Source organism: Lagopus muta, chromosome 21 (genome assembly GCF_023343835.1).
Source record: "Lagopus muta isolate bLagMut1 chromosome 21, bLagMut1 primary, whole genome shotgun sequence".
NCBI lineage: Eukaryota > Metazoa > Chordata > Aves > Galliformes > Phasianidae > Lagopus > Lagopus muta.
Genome location: NC_064453.1, coordinates 2,908,899 through 2,932,301, shown reverse-complemented (window position 1 = coordinate 2,932,301; position 23,403 = coordinate 2,908,899). Strand labels below are relative to the sequence as shown.

Genomic DNA, 23,403 nt, shown 5'->3' with positions numbered 1-23,403 from the left:
TTCTGTGTCCCCAACGCTTACAGTGTAAGCAATACAAGGGGCAGAAGGCATTCTGGTGGCCCCTTGGAGCAGGATGCTGAGCACGATGTCATTGGGTTGCTTTGGATCACAGTGGTTGAGAGCAATCTTCTCTTGACATCCTTTCCCACTCTCAATAAGAATAGAATAAAACTCTAAAACATCATTCTGAAAATGGTCATGGAGTGCCTGGACTGGAAGTGATGGCTTTGTGTAGAGCAGGGTGCTGGCAGCCCTGAATGGTGAAAGGATTTAAGCAGAGAGACTCCCAGCACGTGTCTGGAAGTGGTAGCTTGGAGCAGTGGGATGGCTGCTGGTGATGCCTCCAGCCCTGGAGGGCAGGGAGATGTTTGTACTGCAGTGGGCTGCTGTTATGCTGGTAGAGAAGTGGACGTTTGCCATCTCACTTGGGTATTTGTGCCTGAAACATCTTGGTGCCCTGAGGACTTCTTTGGGAATTCAGAGTTTTCATCATTTAGATGCTCTTTGGTGGAGGAGATGTGTTTCACAAAGCGCACCCTCACTGAGCCTCCAGTGTGCATCCCTCTGGTTCACTGTCCGTCTCCAGGAAGGTGTTGCAATGGGAACCTCCTGTTGCTCTCAGGAGAAGGATTCCTCATGCTCTGCCATCTCAGAACACATCCCATGCAGGTGGGGAGGACTGGGATTGGTAGGGCTGAGCCTGGTGCTGAGTGCTGGCTGGTAATGGGATCCCATCAGGTAACGAGGTGATGGCACTTCTTTAACTCAAGGCTGTAAAGGGCAATCAGAGCACAATCTCAGCAAGTTATTTCAAATTGCTGAATGGAAATGGATTATTCTGAACGATCCTCTGATGGGGGTTGTGGAGATCCTGCCTCGTTTGAGACAAGCAATGGCAGTGGGTCTTCCTGGGAGGGGAAGCAGAGCTGTGCATTGCAGAACACAGGTGGTTGGATGGACCGACACCATGCAGTGATTGCCCAGCATTGCTCTGCCTCCCAGACATCAGAGCTGGGTCAGCTATCCTGAAATCAATGCAAGGGCCACCATGACCTACATGGATGACTAACAGAGGCTACCACCAGGCTTGCATGTGAAGAAAATACTCCAGGAAGAAAATAGGAGTGTACTTTCACCTATTAAAAACAACCGCGTATAAAGGAGTGCTCTGCCCAGATTGATAAGTGTCTGTCTGAACAACAAACCTCTCCTCTGCAAAGTTGTAGGGTGGGGTTGACTGTTGGGGAATGATGGCCTGGTGGTTGCTTGTCTTTTTGGCTGCTGAGCAGTGTAAATATTGCACTGCAAATGGTGGCTGAGCGAAAAGGAGAGGAAGTAGAATCAAGGTTTTCTAATGTCTTCTTCAGGAGATTGGAAACCAAGGCTGGCCTGGATTTTGGTCCTCCTCATGTGTATGAGATGGGGAACAGCAAAGGTGGGGTCTCATCAGCCCATGGGATGCCACGTGCCTGTAGGATGGCATCAACCCATGGGAAGCCATCAGCCAGTTGGATGCCATGCACCTGTAGGATGCCATCAACCCATGGGAAGCCATCAACTCATGGGATGTCATCAGCCCATAGGGTGCCATATGCCTGTAGGATGCCACCAACCCATGGGAAGCCATTGGCCCAATGGATGCTGTCAGCCCATGGGATGCCTGTAGGATGCCACCAACCCGTGGGATGTAGCCTTTAGGATGATGCCTACAGGTTCCTAATGAAGGCCCAGGGGAGGGGATTAGCTGGGCAGGTACCTGCCCCTTTCCTGTGTGTTTTTGCTCATCTCAGCCAGAGCTAAATGTGATGGATGCCATTTCACCAACGAGGGGTGTGTGGGCTCCGTGGGTGTGTAATTTCCCTAATCAAAGCCATTTGGCTGGGTTGCTATTTGAAAAAGATTCCAGGCTCTCAGAGCCTCCCCCTTTCCTTTTCCATATCTTTATTATCAATTAAAAAAAGAAAAAAAAAAAAGAGAGAAAATGCTGTCTGGGCTTGAGGATTTCCTTCGCATATGGAACAGATTTAGCATTCCTCAGCTCCCAGCATTGGCAGCACACCAACCTCCCTCCTACCCACCCCCCCCAGCAGCCCCTCCTGCTCCCTGTGTCTCCCAGACCAACCAAAGGATTGCACATGCTGTTGTTTCTGCAGTTTGTGTTGTTTTGGTGGTTTGTTGTTGTTCTGGTTATTTTTAATCCAATAGAAAGAACGGTTGCAGAGGGTTGAATCACGGCATCTCCATGCGTTGGGGTTGGGATGCTGATGGAGCATCCCAGTGGGGATGGTGCCTGCTCATCTCCTTGCTCTGCTCCCACAAGGATCTGGGTGATGGGCTGGCAGTGCCCAGGCAAGCTGGGAATGGGAATTCTGGCAGTTCTAACAGCTTGGGAAGCCCCCAGCGAGCTCTCAAAGCTGTATGAATAACTGATAGTTTATGGGGGGGTCATTAAAAGGGGTTGGGGGGATGAGATGCAGGGCAGGCCGAGCCACACAGCACTGACAGAACAAATTACACCTCATGGTGAGTGCTGTGGGTTCATAAGGTCCTGTTTTCCTTCGTGTCTTTACCGATTTTACATCCTTGTGCTTTTGAGATGAAATGGCAGATAAGGATGCTCCAGCAGCACGATGCAGGCGTGCAGACCTGCTGCTGGGTGCCTCCAACGCACAGCTGATTGACTGGAGGTGAACCTAAGAGGCAAAATGGGCTGCTTCCATCCGTCGTCATTTTCTGGGAATGTAGAAAGTAAAATGAAATAGCCCCCATCTCATGGCAAGAATAAATACAGCTTTGAAATACGCATCTGGGGAGCTGGGGTGCACATGGCTGCAAGGGCATGGGGCTGCTGTGTTATCCATCTGCTTGTGTGTTTGTGCTCGAGGGGAGCATTTGGGTGTGGGGTGATACCTGCACAGTTTGTATGCTGAATGCAGGAATGCCTGTGTGATGTATGCATATGTATGTGTATTTCTACACTGGGGTGTGTGTGTTTTTGCTGCATTGAAGGGGAGGGATTTCAGAAAGGCGAAGGATGAGCATCTGGAGGAGGGTGCTGCAGCTCGGGGGGCTGCATGTCCTGCTTTCACACCTCCCCTCTTGCTGCACTCGTGCTCTCATTAGGGTTGATGAGTCCCTGGGTAGTCACTGAGGCCTGGTAACTGCTTGGAGGCACCATAATGGCCATAAAAGGATTTGTAGTATCCGATCAGTGCTATTCTCTTCAGCCTGTGAAGTCACAGCAGAGAGCTGATGGCAATTACTTTGATGCCGGGATTTGCACCCCCTCCCTCCCCCCCACTTTGTTAGGATGAATTGCAACTTCACACTCCATCCTGGGCTGAGGTCTGGTGGCAGCAGTGCCCTCTCTTCCTGACGTTGCCTTTTTCCTCCTATGTGTGGGTTTTCCCATTCCTAAGCCAGCTCAGCTCCCCTCTTGCTGGGTTCCTGCAGCTTGCATGCAGCTGTGTGCTCAGCTTGGAAGTGCACCAGGATGGGACGGCTCATGTGCCTCCTTGGGGTGATGCCTTCCAGATGGATTTAGCTAATTATCACCGCAATTAGGGCTCCCCCTTAATGACTGCAAGTGGAAATTTATTGACGGAGGTAAACAAGAAGCTTGCATTTTGTCTTCATGGAAAGTTCCTCACTTGCTTAATGCAAAACACATGGCTGAGCCTTGCTCTGCTCTCCCTGCGGAGCCTGCCTGGCGCTCCCAGCATGTTCCCATCTCACCAGGTTGGGCTGGGAGGTCAGCGTTGCATTTGTTTGACCCTTTTCACACATCTTTCTTCATGTTGTTCCAATGCTTGCTAAAAACATGCTGCTTCTCTTAAGATTTGTCCTCGCCAACTGTGTGCCGTACGGGAGACGAACCTGGCTTGCAAATGCATTAGGGATGACTGGGGTCATGTCTTTGCTGTGCCGTGGCCCATTTCGCCTGCTGTGCTGTGATAGTTGGCAACATTTGGTAGGAAATATTCCAGAGGGAGAGGCTGGAGCCTTACTGTGCTCCCATCTACCTTCCTTTCCTATTGGCGTGGCTGAGACCCAGCGTAGGGGCGAAGAGGTGGGGAGAGGCTGGAACTGCGTGGTCGAATGCTAGAGCTGGAAGAGCAGGGTGTGGATGTGTCTCTGCTTTTGCAAACAGGCAGCACCCTCTGTACCTGTTTGGAATCTGGAATCTAACTCATTGCCTTCCAAAGGGACCATTGGAGAGGAGCTTCTTAGTGATGGGTTGCCTAACCAAATCCCTGCCTAACCAAATCCTTCTTTTCTTCTTTTTCTCTCCCACTGTTTCCTGTTCCAACTGTTTCTGCCCTGTGCCAGAACCGGGGTCGCCTGGCAGAGAAGAGGACGATCCCCCTGCCCCCAACCAGGATCCCCAAGAAAGAGCTGACCTCCATTTTCTCACATAGTGACGACAGCGAAGAGAGTGACAAGGGCAATGGTCAGCACCCCGAAGTGAAGCAGGAAGAGGATCTCCATATCAATATCATGAAAAGAAGGTACTTTCCTGCATTTTGTTGGCATTGCAACAGCAAAGGCACTGGGCAGCTGTGTGGGCTGCCCAGTGGAGTCACCTGCAGGCCTTGAAATTCAAATGTTGTGTCCCATTGGAGTTCAGAAGGAGCAGTGGGATCTTCTCTTGTGGTTGCTCGCTCCTGTTTGGGGCTCTAGGGCTCCTGGGGGCCGTGCATCGTGGGCCTTGTGTTTGCACTGAAGGCGTCTGCATTTGCAGACTGTTCTTTGTTGCATGCTCTCTCCAGAGTTTTGTGTCTTTGTGCCTGGGGAGCCAATTAATTGCATGATCAAGGAGCCATATGGAAAATGCACAGCAGTGAATGGGTCTTAAGTGCTGTCTTTTGCTCTCATTTGCCCAGAAACTCTGATGCAATAGAAACAGGGTGGTTTGCTGTTGGTGAGCAAAGCTTTGGCTGGAGGTAGCAGCAATGATGGATGTTACATGTTCTCAGTCACGAGTGTTAGAATGCATCTCCTGGTCACAGGAGCATCTCTGTAGCACAAAATGGGGTTTGATGGAGTTGGAGCAGGCAGTCAGACACCTCAACACTGAGATTTTGATGCTGCATCTTGCTCAGTACCCCATACATTCCCCTTACATGGGGAGGAGAATGGATTGCTCTTGGTTACGTTCTGGTGACTCTCACTTGGGCTCCCATGTAAAATCTTAGTGCCAGTAATATTCAGCTGCAAAATCTGGGGTTCCCTCATCCCTCAGAAGAAATACGATGTTTGGAAGACCTGTAGCTGCAGGGAAATAAATAGCTAAAGGCGCAGTGTCTCAGCCTCCCATGCATATCATTGCAACTCATCTTGATTGTCATCTTTCTCCGATGCATAAAATCACTCAGATCCTAAGACAAGCCCTATAAAAACAGAGGAGTGGAAACCGAAGGCATGTAATTGCTTTTCTTATGTTTTATGTGCTTCTCACTCCCGAGGAGATGAGCTGTTTCCCCCCTTGGCTTCCAGCAGATGCCAGTACATTCAGCTTGGAAGCAGGGAGACCGAACAGCCAGCACTTCTCATAAAGCCCACCTGTAATTAAAGTCTGGGTGATCAATGGCAGCAGTGCTGGGGGTTCTCACTGGGAAATAAGAGGTGTTTGGGGATGTGTCTGCACTATGCATGCACATGGGGGGAGAAGGTGCCAAGGGAGCCCTCCTGCTCAGGTTTGGGGCAGCATCCCCCTTTTCACTATGCTTTTAATTCTGCCAAATGAAGGAGCTGGGTTTTCTCATTCAGTGGCTGCCAGTGCATTGCCTGGAAGGTCTCATGCTGGCCCCAGCAAGGAGCAGTGGTGCAGACAGTGTGCAGACACGCCAGCTGGGCCTGCACAGCCAGCCCCCCATCTGCTGCTGCCCCTAATTCACCTGTTGTGTGCTCCCTGGCTGCTATGGATTGGGCTGTGGCTTTATTACTTCCCACCGAGAGGGAGAAATAGGTTAAACTGTGATAGCAGGAGGACTGGGTTGGGGCCCGAGCAGAGCTGTGTGGTTGTCCCATACCCCAGTGGCCCCGTGCACCCCTGTGTGCATTTACTCGTACAACAGCTGCATCTTTGCTTTGGACATCATTGCCTTTGTTTTTTTTCCCCTTTTCTCTGTTTTCTTTCTGTTGGCTCTCTCTGTGGTATGAGGGGATGCTGTGTGCTGCTCCAAGGGGTGAGAAGAGGGGCCAGGAGCTTAGTTTGGTGGTTCATCCCTCATTCTAGCCTCCCTCATATGGACCCTCAGGCTTTTGCCTATGGCAGCGGCCTTCAGAGGAGGTCTAAGCACTGAGGAAGCTGCCTTAGGGTGTTCTGTTACCATAGAATCACAGAATGAGTTGGAATGGACCATGAAAGGCCATCTGGTCCCACTGCCCTGCAAGAGAATGGGGACACCCACCCGTCATGTGCTCAGGGCCCCATCCTAGGAAGGAGCAGAGAGCTGCTATCTATGCCTGTAGCTGATGCATTTCACTGCATGCCAGCTTATTTCCCAGCAAGTCCTTGCAAAACTGTGTCACTTTGCTGCTTTGCACATGTGTGATAAAGCCGAGGGAGCCGAATCTTGCACCGTAAGGAGCTTGGCTCATCTGCTTAGAAATCCAGGTGACCCAGGCTTAAAGGTGAGTGTTTCTCATCTTGTAGTGAGACCCTCTGAGTCCTCCTTAGCCTGCTTTGCAGGGTGTGTTAAGTAGCCGTGGTGTTATGCTGCCTGTCTGGAAAACAGAGGGCTTAAAATCTTGTCTCATATAACCAGAGGCATCTGCTGAGCCTGATACCATAGCTTGATACCCAGACTGTAAGCACTCAGGGAAGAAGCTCTGAGGATTATTGGGGCAGTGCTACTGAGGAATAGCCTTTTTCTTCGGCTCAGAGTGCTGGCTCCAGAAATGTTGCTCTCTTACAGCCTGGCTGCACGCAGCACTGCGTTGCCATTCTGGCTGTGGCTGTCCCAGTGCTTGATGAGGTTTTCTATCTGGCTCTGAAAGTTATTGAGCGGCCCTTGTGCTTCTCTTTGTGCTTCAGGGCTGTGAGGTCCCAATGCCTTCTGGTTGACATGGGATAAACGCAGAACTGCTTCTGCTGTCCTCTCGCTTGACCTCCTCCTGAGATGCTGTTAGGACACGTTTCTTTCACAGCTTCCACTGGCTATTTTCTGTTAATTGGCTGAGGCAGCCCCTTCTTCCTTCCTCCGCAGCTCATCATTTGCTTTTCCCTTTCCTTCCCCTCCCTTCTTTCTCTCTGAACCGTGCACCACTTAATAACAGCCACTGTATTCAATTAAAGATCTGTCTGGGAAGCGAGGACTGGGCTTGGTCCAGAGCGCCAGGAATTGTGTCGTGGTCCTAATGAGGCCATATATTTGTGGAGGGAGAGAAGGAAAATGGCTCCTTATTCTCAGGGATGTTATGGGACAAAAAGTAAGAAATGGGAAGAAGTCCCTTCTTGCCTGAGGAGATGGGAAACTGGAGGGGAGCTGAGGTGTGAGATGGGATGCAAACAAAATTCTGAGCCATGAGTGCTCCTGGTTGCTGCCTGTAGTTCCTTGCAGCATGGCCATTAAGGATGGAAAAGGCCTCTAAGATCATCAAGTCCAACCTCAACCCACCCCCATCGTGCCCACTACACAGCATTGCTTCCATCACTTGGCGTAGCCAAGACATCCCAACCCCAAGACGTCCCAACCCCAGGTCTCAGTCTTGCTGGAATCTCGAGGTTGTTCTTCTATGCAGAGAGCCCCAGGTTGTGCTGTAAAACAGAATGATGCAGATAGACTCCATCCAGCACAGAACTGGCCCTGGAGCAAAGGGGAGGAGGAAAGGACAGCTGCAGGGGAGAGGTGGGATGTGGCTGCACAGCGCTCGCCACGTGGCCATGGGAGCAGGCCGGCCTCGGGCAGGGGCTCAGCAGCAGGACGGCTCACTCCTTTGGCCTCACCACTGCCAAAAAAGCTTGCAGGGTCCTCTGGGGTCCAAGGGAACGATGGGGAAGGAGGAAAAAAAAAAAAACCTTAAAAATTACAAACTATCCCAGCTGCGCTCCCTTATTTTGCCAGCTCTGTCACTTTCTTTCCTGGGCTGGATTCGCAATCCGGCGCGGGCTCCCAGGGATGCCTCGAGTAGCCTCAGCCCTTCCTGTTACATCATCCCTTTGGGGTTGTTTTGCATACATGTAGGAGTGACTTCACCCTCTGCACGGACCCAGCCCTGACACCTCCTCGCTCAGATGCTGACCCACACGCAGCTGGGGAGCCCATGCGCAGCTCCCATGTGGGGCCCTGGGCTGCTGCACTGAGCTTTGCAACACATCACCCCATGTCAGAGATCCCGGGTGGGTGAGGAGGTAGAAGACAGCGTTAGCCATGCTGTGGGGCTGGTATTCATTTTTTCCCCTCTCTTTTCTGTTATTAATTCATGAGGAACTGTCTCTTGCTCACCGTTCCCCATACGACCCAAGGATGGGCTCCTGCAGCTGATAGCTTGCAAATTATTAGTAATTTGATTTCAATTGGATGAATAACCCGTTAAAGCAAAATGTGCATTAGGCTCAGAAATCTAATTGGTGATAACGGCGTAGAGACGTGGAAGGAGTGCTTGGTTCTGCTCCCTATTCCTCTCCTCCACCCCACCCCCCCCCAAAAGAAAAGATAATTAGGATTTAATTTCATTCTCACCTATTCATTTGTCTAAATATGGGTGTTTAATTATCCATCTCAGCTGATAGCTGCCCCTGTGTGGATCTGAGGCTTTCCCTCCCTTGCTTACAGCACTCCCAAGCAGTGTTCTTACACTCTGAAGTTGGCTGGTGCTCAGGCTCATCGAGGATGGTTGTTCCTTCGTTTATTTATTCATTCATTTTGGAGGGCCCCAAGCAATGTTTAATAGACAGAAAAGGAGGGGCACGATCCCTTGGCTCCATTTCCAGGCAGTTTTGTGCACTGTCATCCAGGGAGCAGAGCAAAATCAGCCCCACTAACAGCACTGTTGTGCAGGCAGGGTTGGTGCTCCTGGGCCATAAGAACCACGAGAAGCTTGAATTTGCTTTGGGCTTTGGGTTCTGTTTCTGTTTGCAGATGAAAAGCTGGGGAGGCAGAAAGCCAGGGTGGGTTTCTGAAGCACTGTACCTGAGTAGTGAAGCCTGTAGGTACACGTGGAACTAATAAATACAGTTCTGAGCACAGCTTTATCAGTGGAGCTTAATATCTAATAAAATCGAACAGTGCCCTAAAAGAAGTACTCACCCCTGTAAGAACAGCTCAGAGATCAGCAGGACTCCTTTCTGAGCTGCTCTATGGGTGAGCACAAAGGCAGGCTCGCGTCGAGGAGGCTCGCAGCCTTGGATATGCAATTATTTCCGTGCCAAGCACTGTTCTCAGCTGATTTCTGAGCAGTGGTTAAGTCCCATTGACTTTGCTGCTCATGCTGAAGTGCTTGCTGGCCCAATTCAGTGCACATTCAAATCAGGCAGGCTTGCATGAGGCTCGTTCTGCTGCCCTCGGCTCACGCTGCTGCTTTTCCTATGGGGCTGCTCATCAATCACCCTGACGGGGAGGGACAGCGGGGGTCAGGGCCCTGCTGGGGGTGGCAGGGGAGCAATGCTCCCAGTAGCATGCCAAGATAGCAGAGCACAGGTCAGGCATCTGCCTGAGCCCCTTGGGCCGGCGTGGATGCTGCCAGGTTGGAAAGAGGAGAAAAGGGAGGGGGGGAAAGAAAGAGCCAGCACAACCCGTGGCTGCCCTGCCTCGATTGAGGATGTTATTCATCTCGAATCTGCTGTTCCTGCTTGTCAGCAGGCAGAGTGACAGAGTATGGGAAATTAATTTCCGAGGTGGGAAATTGCTAATAATTTATTTACAGCCAGGGTGGGCGTGAAGGAGGGAGTACAGTGCAGAGATATTTGGGTTTTCTTCTTAAAATGGCAGTGCTTAGCCCTTCCTGCATCAGTTGAGACAACACCTTGCAGCCCTTGGGCGTGTTGGGAAGCCTGCAGCAGCAGTGGGGCTCCTTCACCCTGCTGTGAGTCTCACTGCCAGCACAGTGGGACCCATAGGATACGTGGGGTTTGACTGTGCCTGCATCAAAGGGGCAGAGCTGGGGAGAGGGTGGGTCGTGATGGCAAAGGATGCCGTGTTCAGCATGTGCCATTGATCTCTGTTTATTTGTTTGTTGACAGGATACACACCCACTGGGATTTAAACATCTCCTTCCGAGAGACCTCTTGCAGGTACCATTTTGGGGCACCCTCTTTGTATGGTAGGCTAAGCATTTACGGTATGTTACTGGCGTATGGATGCTGTTAGATGTAAATGAACGTTTCTGATTGCTGGTCCTGTGGGGCTTTTCTTCCTTCTTTCTCTTTCTCCCCTTCCCAAATATCCTTCCTTCTGTTCTTTTGTTGTGGGGAAAGTTCTGTTGGGGGGAAAACAGTCTCTTTTGAAAAGAGAGAAACGATTGGCTTTGATTGACCAACAGTTGACCATGAGCCCTCAGTGAGTCTTCCTGACCAGGAGGGCCATTGGAATCCTGGTTGATCAACAGTTGACCAGTGGTTGACTAACAGTTGACCAGTGGTTGACTAACAGTTGACCAACTGTTGACTATGAGCCCTCAGTGAGCTCTGGTGGTCAAGAAGGCCAATGGTGTCTTGGTTGACCAACAGTTGACCAATGGTTGACCGTGAACCAACAGGGAGCCCTGCTGGCAAAGAAGGCCAGTGGCACCCTGGGGTGCATTGCACAAAGCATGGCCATCTCTGTCCATCAAAAAACAGCCCAGTGCTGTTTTTGATGTGTGTTTACTGTAGCCCCTTTTTGGAGGAACATGAGATTGAGGTGGCCCAGGCATATGTGTGTCCTTACTGACATGGGAATACGTATCTTGTTTGCAGAAGTGATGCTTTGCACAAAAGGCTTGAAGCAGTACAACACCAAAGGTAGTATTTTGGGGTAAGAAGCACCAAGGACTTCTCTTTGTGCTACAAGTAGTTTCCGGTGCTTCGTGTCAACTTCCTGTTCAGTTGCAGATTAAAAACCAGTAGGAAAATATTAGTACAACTGATGCTGGTGCAGCATGTGTAAGCCAATGGAAGACGCTGTTTAACCACCTCTGAAGGACATTGCTCTCAGCATTGTGGCTGATGTAGGCAACAGAGATGGGATGAGAGAGTATCAGAGGTGACTCCCAGCTCCATCAAATGCAGTGCTGGGTTCTGCCTCCGTTCTGCTCCCATCAGAGCAAAGGTGGGCAGCGAGGAGCTGAAGGACCAATGGCCTCTGCCAGTTAGACGCACTGACACGTCCCCATGTGAGCACGACGTGGGCTGTTCTGCAGGCAGCAGCAGTGTGTGAAGGTCATACCTGTGTGCCTGGAGAGACAGATCCATCCCTGCTTAATGGAGTGTTGGGTGGGAATTAAGTCTTGCGTCCCCCAAGTGGCTCAATGGAGGAAATGGGGAGGGAATGGTGGGAAACATGAACCGAGTCACGCTCCGGTGGGGCAGAGGGATTCACTGGTGATTAGGTAAGCACTGCCTTTGGCCCTGGAACATAAAACCTTATAATTCCTAAAATTTACAACATTCAGCATATAAAACCCCCACCTCAACCAGGAGGCGTCTCAGAGCCGGTCCAGGAGGCACATCTCACCCAGTGCTCCTGTAAAAAAACAGCTGAAGGGCTTCTTTTGTGCGCCGGTCCTCAGAGTAAAATCCCTGCTTTGTGGCCGTAAGCTTTTGGGACTCTAAAATAGAAAAGAATGGATTCCTTCCAGGCGGACCCTTTCATGATAAATTTCAGCCTAGAGCAAAGTTTTATGGCTGAGTTATAAACCCCTAAAAGGCAGAGGTTTGTAATGGAAGCACTGACACGAGCCCTAATTAATAGCCAGCTGAGCAACGATGCTGCAGTTCAGCACAGCCACGGCTCAGGGTGCAAACACCTCTGGAAGTCAGCATCCCTGTCTTCAAAAATGAATATTTCTGAACCTCGTGGTGTAAAACTGCTCTGGTTTTTATGGCATCAGGCACATTTGCTGTGCTCCCTCTGCCTGCTTGCTGCCTTTGTTCAGCTTTCTCCTGCCCAGACCGTGGCAGAAGGGTCTCAGTGATGTGCAGAGCTCAGCCCCCAGCAGTTGGGCTGGTCCTCCCCACCCCATGGCAGGACGTGGGACCTGTAGTCTCTGTGCTACATGAAGTCAAGCAGCCGTGAGAGCTGCCATCCTAATTTACCTGTCATGGGCTTGGCTTTGATCTTCCTTTCCTAGCTGCCAGAGGATGCCTGGATTCATTGGCTTTAGCCACCGTGGAATTGCTGTCAGTCTTGCCCTGGATAAAGACATGTAATTGGGTACAAGGCGTTCTGCCTGCAGAAAACCCAAAGCTGGAGGTAGGGGAATTGTCCTGAGAGGGGAGATTAGGATCTGTCCTTGTGCTGCCAGGTGCTTTTCTCCCATCTCTGTCAAGCTTTGAAGTTAACACTAGCTTTCAGCCTTTGTTTGCAGCTCCCTTCCTTTACAATTGCCTTTTTAAGGTAGAATTTGCTTACACAGATACCTTACTCCTCAAATAGTTAGCTGAAGTGTGTTCTAGATGAGTGTGCATGGATTGCAGCCCATTCCCTGTGCTCTGCTCTCCTGCTGGTGGCAAAGAGCTGCGGTGGCTCAGCTGCAGATGGGGAGCAAGGGATAGATAAGAGGCAGTGTGTGCTACCAGCATGCAGCCATGCAGCTCTGCATGGACACTAACCTGTAAAGAGTGTATTTTAGGCCAGGAGTGTCTCCTGTATCGTGCCATCAGGCCGACACGTTGGGCTTCTCAGTTAGTCCAGCTCTGGCACTGAGCCTTGCAGGCAGGGCTGAGTGTAAGCAGTGTGGCTGTGGTCAGTGCTGTGCAGCTGTGGTCTTATTGGGAAGTGATGGAATGGGGTGGGGTGGTCAGGAAGGAGGAGAAGTGAAACAAATCCGGGCAGGTGGAAGAAGCAGAAGGAAAAATGTTTGGGGAATGGGTTGGGAGGAAAGGCAGTGCACTGGTGTAGTTCATCAAGTGATGCAGGGAGAGAAAAAGAGCAGGAGAAATGGAAAAAGCTAAAGGTTCTGAGCGTGTCAAGGCTGCTCCTGACTCAGTACAGGTGCTGCTGTGTCGTGCAGTGCTGTCAGTGGGGCATCCCACCATGGGCTGCTGCAGGACAGCTCTGTGCTGCCTGTTTGCTTAGTTATCTCTTCCTTTATGTCTCTTTTCTGCAAGCTTTTGCCTTCTAATCTGGAAGACCTGAAGGAGGGACTGAGAGGTCAGGAGAGGCGTTTGGCAGCTGGGAGGCAGATGTGACCCACAGCACCCTGCAGCCTTCAGCCTGCTGCTAGAGGAGCTGGCTGCGAGCAGATAAAGCCTGCAGCTTACAGCAGGAGGAGCAGACAGCTCCAGGGAGCTGCAGTGCTGGCAGTGAGCTGTGCCCCACTGATTGAGTGGGGCAGATGGGGAGATAGAGCCCTGCAGAACTGCAGCTGCCACTCACACTGCTGGGAAGCTGACTGTGTGCTGCAGAATGGAAAGGATCCCCGTGACAGCCTGCTGTGTGCTTTGTAGGTCCATACAGGAAGGGCTTCTGAGTCACGTAGGGCTGAGTTTGGGGTTATTTCTGCCATGGCTTCAGGATGTTGGCTGCATGCAGGAATGGTTTCATCCATGTCGTGGCAGGGCACACAAAAAGCTCTCACCTTTATGACTGGTAGAGCTCTGCACCAGGACGTGCTTCCTGAAGGCAGAGGTGCTAAGTACAAGGAAGCTCCTGGTGCTGGCAGGGATGGATGTTCCAGGCGGGTGAGTGCAGCGTGTTCATCAAACAGTGCCTGTTTGATCTGGGACAAAAGCTGCCCGAGTCAAGGGATGTGTTCTTTTGTTTCGCTGGAAGATGAGAAGTAAAGTAAAGCCACACCAAATCCATGTAGCTGATAGATATCAGCAAGGGCATTCTGTGTCAGGAAGAAGAGCAGAGAGTTGGGAAGATTCAGCCAAGGAGCTCAGCCTCCGCTTGCATAGAAGAACACGGGCCACCTTTGCTTTGATGGGTTTGAGCCCCACGAAGCATCCGTGTGAAGGCAGAGCATGTAGACCCTGAGATGCAATGGGAGGAGCTGCTGAGTTCTCATTCCAACTCATGTTCCACTGGCTGCTTTGTGAGGGCTTTGCATGGCAGCAGGACGTGCCTCAGGCTGCTTGGCTTAACCATCCTCTTTTTGTGCATCTAAACACCCCCAAGGGATGGGCAGGAGGGAAGGAAAGTCATTCTGTGGCTGGAGGCACCAGTGGAGGTCGGCTCTGGGAGCTGCTGGTGGTCTCCCCGGGTTCCATGGGGCATCTGTAGGTGAGTGAGCGAGGGATCCTCAGGACTTTGCTTCTCCCCTCCCTGTGGGTCTGGTCTTACCCTCTGGTCTTGCTTGTGCAGGTTCTAACACACGTGTGTGCTCAGATGGATGAGCGGGGAGGAGAAGATCTGTTTCCATTGACCTGCTGAAAAGCAACCTTTCATCTCAAAGGATCATTTCACCATTATTTTGTTAGCTTTTTGCTTTGATGATCATTGCCAGAACGCTTCGTGGGGCTGTTGGGGTGGGAATGGGGGAGGACACCGTCCGCATACCAGATTCAGAGAAGCAGGATGCAGAGCTGTGTGCCCAGGTGCAAGGGATCTCGTGTGGAACAACCCAACCAAGGGATTCCTGTGCTGTTGGCATGGATGCATGCTATGTTGCTGCTTCTAGGGAGCGTGCTTGATGCATACAGTGATGTCCTTCTGCTTTTAGATTGCATGGCGAATCACAGCTCCAAGGGCACATTGCTGGAGTAGGTTTCTGACCGCCCTCTTCACACCCTACTGGGAAATCAGGTTTCATATTTAAGTCAGTCTCGCCCTTCATACGTGGGATCTGTGAGCGATTCCTGCAGCTCATCAGCTCCCACCGCTCGTTGTCTAAACTTGTGCCTTATCACCCATTTGAGATCGCTCATCTGAGTGTTTCCATATTTCATCTGCTCAGAGCAGGCAGCTTAATGAATTGAGAAAATGAGCAGAATTTGGGATGTTTAAAGAGACCTTCCATCCATTGCACCAGCTGCATGTCAGCAACACGTCCTTTTTATTGGCTGAGCAAAACATCTCTGTTTGTCCATGACTCAGTAGTGTTGGAACGCGGCATCCGGATGAGTCCAAGGCTTCAGGGAGCGCTGTGCGTGTCAGCAGGATCAGCCCATTGATTGCAGTGCAAATCAGAGCTGCCAAAAAAACTGTAAGGAGGAAAATTGGGACCTCTGGGTCGCCTGGTGCTGCAGGCAGAGAAGCGTTGAGCCCTTCCCTGCACTCATACGCAGGCAGCAGCTGCTTGGCTGAGGGGTGAGGCTGAGTGTGACTTGGGTCTGGCAAGGAGCTGAGCTTTGAAAGGGCTTTGGAAGGGAGAAGGGTGGAGATCGAGCGTGGGAGGCTGATGTGGAGTGAGTGATGGGGTGGGTGGTTGTGGTAAATGAGGGGACTGAGCAAAGGGTTCGTGTGGGAGCACAGCAAGCCCCTGGGAGATGGTGGGTGGGGAAACGGAGAGATGGTGCAGCTCTGGGAGGAGGGAGGGATGCATCACCTGGAGCAGGTGGTGGAGGTGTGTGTATGGAAAGGAGGGCAAAATAGAGCTGGTTGCTGGGATGTGTAAATGCAGCTGGTTCAAAATAGCTGGGAAGTGCATGAGCCTCTCCCCCAGCTGCATTCTGCCTGCTCTGCTAGCAAAACTTCCTTTATTTGCGGCCAAGGTGAGCTGCAGGCTGCGGTCAGGAGGGATCGATCGGGGTGTGATGGATGTTGGGAGCAGAGATGTATGGGTGCTATAGTGCTTGTGGCAGGGCCATGGAGATGGGCTGCTGTGAGCCCATCCTGCCTCACTGCTGCATGCACTGAAGGTGGGAGCTGGGGGGCTTTCAAGGGATGAGGCACGGTGTATTTGGGCACGCATCTCTGCTAATAAGAATCAGAAGAGAGACTGTAACCGACCTGCAGGCTTCTTGCCAGCCTGGGCTGCTGGGTTCTGCATCACTTCTGTAATCCCCGTGCTGCTCACAGGTCTGGATGGGGGTCTCACCTGCAGGCTGCAGGTGGAGGAGCAGGAAGGGCAGTGATGGTGGGTGTGAGGGCATTGATGGTGGGTGAGCTTTTCCCCATCTCGTTTGTTCTCCTCATTTCTGTTACACGTTGTGTCCCTCTGTCTGAGGTCACCATGCCCTCTGTACTGTTGCACGGTGATTTTTGGCTCCGGGGTTGCAACTGTGGTGTTTAGGCTGAGAGGTGACAACCTTAAGCTGTGCCAGGTGACATTCAGGTGGGGCAGTAGGAAATATTTCTTCCCTGAAAAAGCAGTGATGCATTGGCACAGCTGCCCAGGGAGGAGGGATCACCATCCCTGGAGGTGCTTGGTGTGGAGATGTGGCACTGTGGGACAGGCTCAGTGGGCACACTGGGATGGGTTGGGGTTGGACTTGGGGTCTTAGAGGTCTTTTCCAACCTTAATGATTCTATGAGATGCATGATAGCTCATCAAACTCAGCAGCCCTATCTGCATCACTGCAACAGGAGGAGGAATCTGAGGCTCACAGCGTGCCATGCAGGCATCCCTGTGCTGAGTGCTTTTGTGGCACGTGTCACAGCTGTCTGTCAGCATGAGGTGCCCTTAGCAGTGGGCTGGGCTTGTGCTTCACCACAGTGCTTCATCTTTTCCCCATCTCCAGTCCAGCTTCAGTGTGGTGTAGTTCCATCTTCTTTTTATTTATGGGCTGAACGACGAAGCAGGATTACAATAAAAACATCTTTAAACTTATTTCCAGCTCATTTTGGAGTTGCCAGCTCTACTGATCATTTTTATGAACTGTCATGAACATTAATGAAATTTTATGAGCATTTTGCTCAGGACATTGCAAGATGATTTTTTTTCCCCCCAAGATAAGTCTGCAGGGAGAATTAGGTCTGTGTGAGCTGGCTTGGGATCTGCAGGTGTCTGAACCTCCCCCCCTTCCCTCTTGCCTCTGTCCCCTTGCCTTTCCCTTCCCTTCTGTCATCACAGAGCCGTAGAAGGTTGGAGTTGGAAGGGGCCATTAAAGGCCATCTGGTCCAACTCCCTGCTTTGAATGGGGACACCTGTGGCCAACAGGGACATCTTGCCCCTGTCTGATGGGTGACCTCTCCTTGGAAGGAGGAGATTGCAGCAGGGCAGGGTTGATGTCTGAGGAGGACAGAGCGAGGCTGGATTTTTTTTTTTAAAACTGGTTTTGAAGACTGGAAGCAATATAAATGTACCCAAGGGATCCATGGAAAGAGAGGCAGCCGTGCTCTGAGCTTTGATTGCTGGAAATCCTGCTTGTATCTTGTGCATAGGATGCAAGATCGCCTGGGGTACAGCATGGTCCTGTGGCTGTGGATGCACTCTGTTAGCACTGATTGGGTGCTGAGTGCTGTGTAGCCCCATGCCCACCTGGTGCTGCACGGTGCTGTCAGGCACATGGCAAGCTACAGACACTGATCTCCAGGTCAGTGCCAGCTCTGGGGCTTTGCAACCTGTAGGAAAAGTTGGAGATGAACTACAGAAACGAGGACAGGGAACCAGAAGGCATTCCCAAGCCTCCCCAGTGCTTTGCTGGTGATGGGGATGGGAGAGGTGTGCAGGAGGTGTGCAGGAGCAGCTCCTTTGCGCAGGGCTGATCTTCCTGTGTGATGGCACAGTGGCTGGCAGCAGCTCAGCTGCCTATTGTTTCACAGCTACAAACTTCCCCCCACCCCCACCCATTCCTTTTCCAGTCGCCTGATCGCGGCCTCCAAATCCTTGACCCAAATCCTGCTGCGCCCAGCTTTAGGGCTGATCCTGCTCTGCCTGCCACGGCCAGCGCCTGCCAGCTGGGAAGGTGTCCATCAGCAGGATGCTGCCATCCCAGCTGATAAGCAGGGAGGGGGCAGAGCTTTCCCTGCTGACTCAGGAGCCCCAGGCTTTCCCCTGGTGCTGGCACTGACCTTGCCTGGCACTGCAAGGCCACGCCAGGGCACTGCTGGATGGGAAAGTGCCCATGCAGTGCTGCTCATCCTGCGGTAGCTCTGTTGGGCTGGAAGGTGGGGAGCACCTCCAGCAGTAGGAAGGGCCCTTTTTCTTTGCTGGAAGCTGGTGTGCTGATAAAGAGCAGCAGAGGATCTGTTTGTCTCTTAGGGATCCACTTTGCTGGATGCGCGCAGGGTTTGGAGGTGGAGGGTCTCTGTTCTGTCTGCTTGCAGGAAATATGTTTTCTTCAAGGGCTGCCGTGTGCACATTGCTTTGGAAATGGGTGATGAGTTTTAGTTTGGGGGTAGAAAAATGTGAACTACCAACAAGAGAGAGCTCAGGGCTGTTATTTCCCCCAGTCCCAGTGCTGTGTAGCTGCGCTGTTACATAAGGTTGTTTCTCGCAGCTGTAATGATGCAACAGTATTTATAGACCAGTCTGGGTTTTCCTTTTAATGGCTTCCATAAAAAGCTCATTATGCCCCCCCTGCACAGACCTGATTTACATGCCCTCCCCATCCCCACGCTGCGCTCTGACACCGCTCTGCTCCCATTGTGAGGGCAGAGCAAAGAGGGGAGAGCGACCAAACCACCTCCAGCTCTGACAGATGCTGTCTGCTTCCTTGGAGCCACGCTCTCCAGCATCACTGGTGCTCCCAGGAGGGACTCAGTGGTACATGAGGATGGCACAGCACAGAGCCAGGGGATTGCTGAGACACAGCCCTGAGCCTGAAGGAGATGGGGTGGGGGAGCCCTGCGTGCTGCTCGGCTCTCCCTGCCCCAACCCGTGCCGCCCTGCATCCCTCCTTTTGCATATTGGATTCTTTATTCTTTATTAGAGGGAGGGGCAGAGGGCTGGGACAGTTTTATGGCAGCGGTATCGATCGGTAAAATTTAATATAATCCCTGCAGTTACTGAGTGATCGTTAAGGGGATGGAGAGCCGGTGAAACATATTTAAAAAGAAATATTTTTCGGTTTTATTTCCTCCCAGTGCTACTTCTCAGAGTCTCTGCTCCCTTCCAAACCCGGCATCGCTCCCCTGCTCCCCGTCCCTTGGAAGACACCCATCTGTTTCTTACCTGGTTCTCCCCACTTGCCCTGCAGCCGATTGAAAATCAGCAGAAGGCCAGTAGGAGAGCATGGCTCCCTCCATACAGCAGCTCCATCTGTAGCTCTTAGGCTGTAGCACCTCGCTGGCTGATGCCTCCCACTCTCCCCATGCCCACGTGCCGCCCCATGCAGACACTTGGTGAGGTTTCTGTTGTTGTTTGGAGGGCTGCAGTGCACCAGGAAGCAGCCACTGTTGGAAACGATGGAAATTTTGGCCCAATTTTGCCCTTTCCCTGCCCTCCCACTCCGTGCCATCGCTCTTTGCAGTCGCTCAGAGCACTGCATCCCATCCCCAGGCCCCGTGGGCGCCTGGCTGCCTCCACTGGCTGCGAGGGCTGCGACACTGATTTATCTTTTGGTTAATTGTCTCCATCCATTAGTCTCCCCATCCTTCTCCTTGTTAAAGATGCAGCCGCCGCTAATCTCCGTAAGTAAAACACATTTAGCAGGCGTTGCTCCCAGCCCGAATGTGGCTCAGAAGCAGCTGAGCATCCCCAGGGTGCTGTGGGTACCCCCCATCCTTGCCTGCTCCCCTGCTTAACTTCACAAGCACTGCTGGGCAGAGGGTTCTGTTGCAGATGTTGCTCAAAACAACCAACCACCCAACCCTGATGTTCCCAGAAGTCACTCACAGAAGCTAGTGGCATGCCTGGTACCCTCAGCCTCCTCCTGATCCATTGGTACCCCCACGAGGATGGCTGTGCATAGCAAATCTGATAGACTCATCCTTCCCTGTTTGCACTGGGGCTCCGTGGGGAGCACCTCCCCATGCAGGCAGCTGCTCTGACAGCCTCATGAGTGCCTGTTCCTGGAAGCACTGCAGCTATCGAGTGACTGCTGGTGCCCCATTACTGTGCCATTACAGAGCCTCATCAGAGCCACCCGTGCTGGGGAGACGGAGGGCCAGGCAGTGCCATTAAGCATAGCACAGCAGCCAGAGCCTTCGCAGAGAGCATTAGCAGCGGTTTCTTTTCCTCCAGAGGTAATTTTTGCAGCCATTAGTTGGCAGCGTGTCTCAGTGCTGCGTTTCCCTGGGATGCACGGTGAGCTTCTGGGCAGGGAGAGCCTTCATCACCACTTCCCTGCGCTCCTGGAGGGGGGATCTGCTGCTCCCATTCATTAGGATTTGGAAACTGCCCAAGGTTTTGTAATTACCCAACCCCTTCTCCTTCTTGGCAGCGAGGCAGAGCCCGGTGGCAGGCCAGGGTTCCCGTGGGATGGCAGCTTGCAGCAGCCTGGGGTGTTCTTTGCAGTGGAGAATAGGCAGAGGCATGGCATACGGTATGTTTGGTGGCATGGTTCCCTTCTGAGGCTTTGCAGAGCACAGCAGTAAACATCACCAAGACACTGACAGTGACCTCAGGTTTAGTTCAGTGTGAGCTCTGCGCCACGTGGTTGGCCAGAGTTGGCCTTAGAGATGTCCCCAGCACTGCTGCCTGTCTCCCTTAGCTCTATAGCAGGAGGGACATCACGGTGAGCACAGCATCCCATTCCTTCCTCAGCCATCAGCACTTGCTTCTTTTTGCCCCTTTCCCACCCCCACCCTTCCTGAATGTATGCTGCTCTTTGCAGCTGCTCAGTGCAGTGTCACAGAACCAGGACGATGGGTTCAGATAGAGAACAGCGTGTCAGCTGTGATTGGAAGTGACAAAAGGAGTTCAGCTAGGCTGGGTTCACTGCTCAGATGCAGGGCTGGGTGAAGCTCAGTTGTGGACTCGAGGCTGCTCGTGCTAGGAGTGCATTGCAAAGCTAAAATAGCAGGAATACCTGCAGATCAGAGCTCCCATCATCCAGGAATGGGGGGTTATGAAGCTGTCAGCATCACTGAGCCACATCCCAGCGAGCCCAGAGCCTCTCCCTGCAGCAGTGCTCTGGGAGCTGAAGTGCCCAGGCTCAGGGCGTGCACCTCTGCTGCTCACAAACACCTGTGTCACCACGGCCCTAAAGCATTAATTACCCAAACCCCATGCAAACCCAGTATTGCCATGGCAACCTGCAGCCCCACAGAAGGCTGTTTGTCTCCTCCTTGACCTTTCGGGAGATGTGTATCTTGCTCAAGCCCCCCTTCTCTAATCCGGTTTTTAAAATATAATATTATGCTACTGGAAGGGATCAGACCTTTAATCTGATTGTGTGTGCATGTGTGTTTGTGCATGGGTGGGGGGAGCCTGCGTCGGCAGCGCCAGGCAGCAAGACAAAGGAGAGCAGAGCCCTGTGCCCTGCTGGGCTGCAAGTGAGCACCTGGGGGGGGATTACAGCCTTCTGTACAGATGGAGAAATCCTCCACGTGGCTCTTTGCAATCCCCTCAGTGGGGCTTCTGCCTGTGGGGCTGCGCTGGAGTGGAGCTGTAGGGGTGATGCTCTCCCAGCCGTTTCATTTTTCCTTCCAGGGAGCCTCAGTTGCTGGTCTTGTGGTGCCTTGATGCTTGCCAGGACAAGCAGCCAGGTTTCAGGTGCTGCTATCCATTGTCATCCCTGGTTTTGGATGTTAGTATCCTGCAAACTGGATTGCGTTCCCTGCAAGAGAAGGGTCTTCAGTCCTGTGCTGGCTGCGTGCGCTGCAGCTCTGTTCTGTGCACGACAAGGTTGCAGTGAGTGAGTCTGCTTGCAGGGCTGCCACCATCCCTGGGGCTGCTCAGGAGCTGTGGGGATGTGACACAGAGGCTCACTGTGACATGGGTTGGCGTTGCATATGGGGATCTTGGTGGTCTTTTCCAGCCTGAATGGGTCTGTGATGGTGTGATTCTATGGTGGTGGTTGGAAGAGACCACCAAGATCACAAAGTCCAGCCATGAAGGCAAAGATGTGAGCACAAATTACCAGCAGCCAGGGTGAGCAGGACGGAGCAATCAGGGCCCAGCTGGCCAGAGGGAGCTGCCCTAGGGCCAGCATTGGTCAGCTGGGTGATAGGACCAGCTGTGGGCCAGCCTTGCCCAGGTGCTGCTCACTGTGCATCAGTGCTGGGCAGTGTGCAGTTGGCTTTTGGCAGAGGTGAGTGCTGGGGGGAATTTTTCCAGGAGCTGCTTTTTGTTGAGAAACACCGTTTTTGGGGGGTTTTAGGGTAAGTGGAGCTGGTGATGTAGGGCTGGTGGTGGTGGGGATGGGTTGGTGTAGGGTAGGGCTGAGTGGGAGGATGCTCTGCTGGCTGCAGGGGGACAGAGGGGGCACCTGGAGGACTGAGATTCAGTTCCAAGTTAAACTTCCTCAAGGTTGGCTTTTTTTGTGTTGTTACTTAATTTTCTTTTAAATTTAAAAGATGTTGGGATGGAAGCAGTCAGTTGGGCTTTGCTCATTGGAGGTCTAAGAGGATTGCTGGTGAAAATGCTGCAAGTTTTCTGTCTCCAACAGGCAGGGGATGGCAGAGTGAGCTCCCAGCACACACGAGTGCTGCAGAGCTGCTCCTGGGGATGGTGCAATGTGCTAAAAGCTGTCTGATCCTACGTGCTCTGCTCTGTGTCCCTTTTCCCTCAATGTCACCTTTGTGTCAGCTTTGTCTTCTGCAGAGCCATTGGGCAAAGCTGCATTTTAGGGATGGCCATCAGCCCTGCTTGGGGCGTGGGTCAGGTCTTTTAGGTGTCCCTGCCAGTGCTGGGGTGTTGATAAATGTGATGGGACACCTCCTAAAAACATAGGTGGCTTTTGGGGATAAAAGCTTAAGATTTGGTGCAGTTTCCTTCCCTGTAGAAGGCAGCTGTGTTTCAATGTAGGCAGAAGCCCATTCTTTCCATAGGAAGGAATAGGTTGGTGTGTTTGGCTGTGAGAGGTGCTCATTGGGATGCAGGATGTTCTGCCATTGCAAAGATGTCACGATCCTGTTTTTCTCTCCCCCTGCACTCCTCTCCTCCACCCCTTCCTGAGCGTTGTGCTGATGGCAGCGTTTATCTGCATTTGTCCTCTGTCCCTGACATCCAGTTATTGATTGGCGTGATTAAAAAGAACTGATAATCACTTCACATTAATCCCCTAAATGACTTAAGACACCAAAACATTTGCATAATGCATCTTAAAGGTGGCAGCTAAAAGAGGATAAGACCCAAAAGTGCTTGGCAAAGGAGAAACGGGCTTCCCACTCACCTGTGGGCTCGTTTAAGTCATGAGCCTCCTGCTTGCATAAGGAGCAATCCGTGAGGGTTTAGCGGAGGAAGACGCACCGGGTGCTCAGCAGCTTTGGGATTTGAGCATCCCTGAGGATGCCGGGGGGAGCAGCAGGTTGGAGAACCTCTCCAGTC

At 52.1% G+C, this 23,403-nt stretch overlaps 1 protein-coding gene across 5 annotated transcripts in view; it reads left to right on the top strand.

The window, feature by feature from the left end:
* Window positions 1-23,403, top strand: part of SAMD11 (sterile alpha motif domain containing 11) — a 118,701-nt gene that overhangs the window by 72,095 nt on the left and 23,203 nt on the right. For all 5 annotated transcript variants that reach the window (XR_007380858.1, XM_048967870.1, XM_048967872.1 and 2 more), the window contains 2 exons: window positions 4,330-4,508; window positions 10,187-10,237. Coding sequence is in view for 4 of the 5 variants with exons in the window: in XM_048967870.1 (XP_048823827.1) it covers window positions 4,330-4,508; window positions 10,187-10,237 (230 nt within the window). In the remaining variant the exon portion in view is untranslated. The remainder of the gene's footprint in view (window positions 1-4,329; window positions 4,509-10,186; window positions 10,238-23,403) is intronic.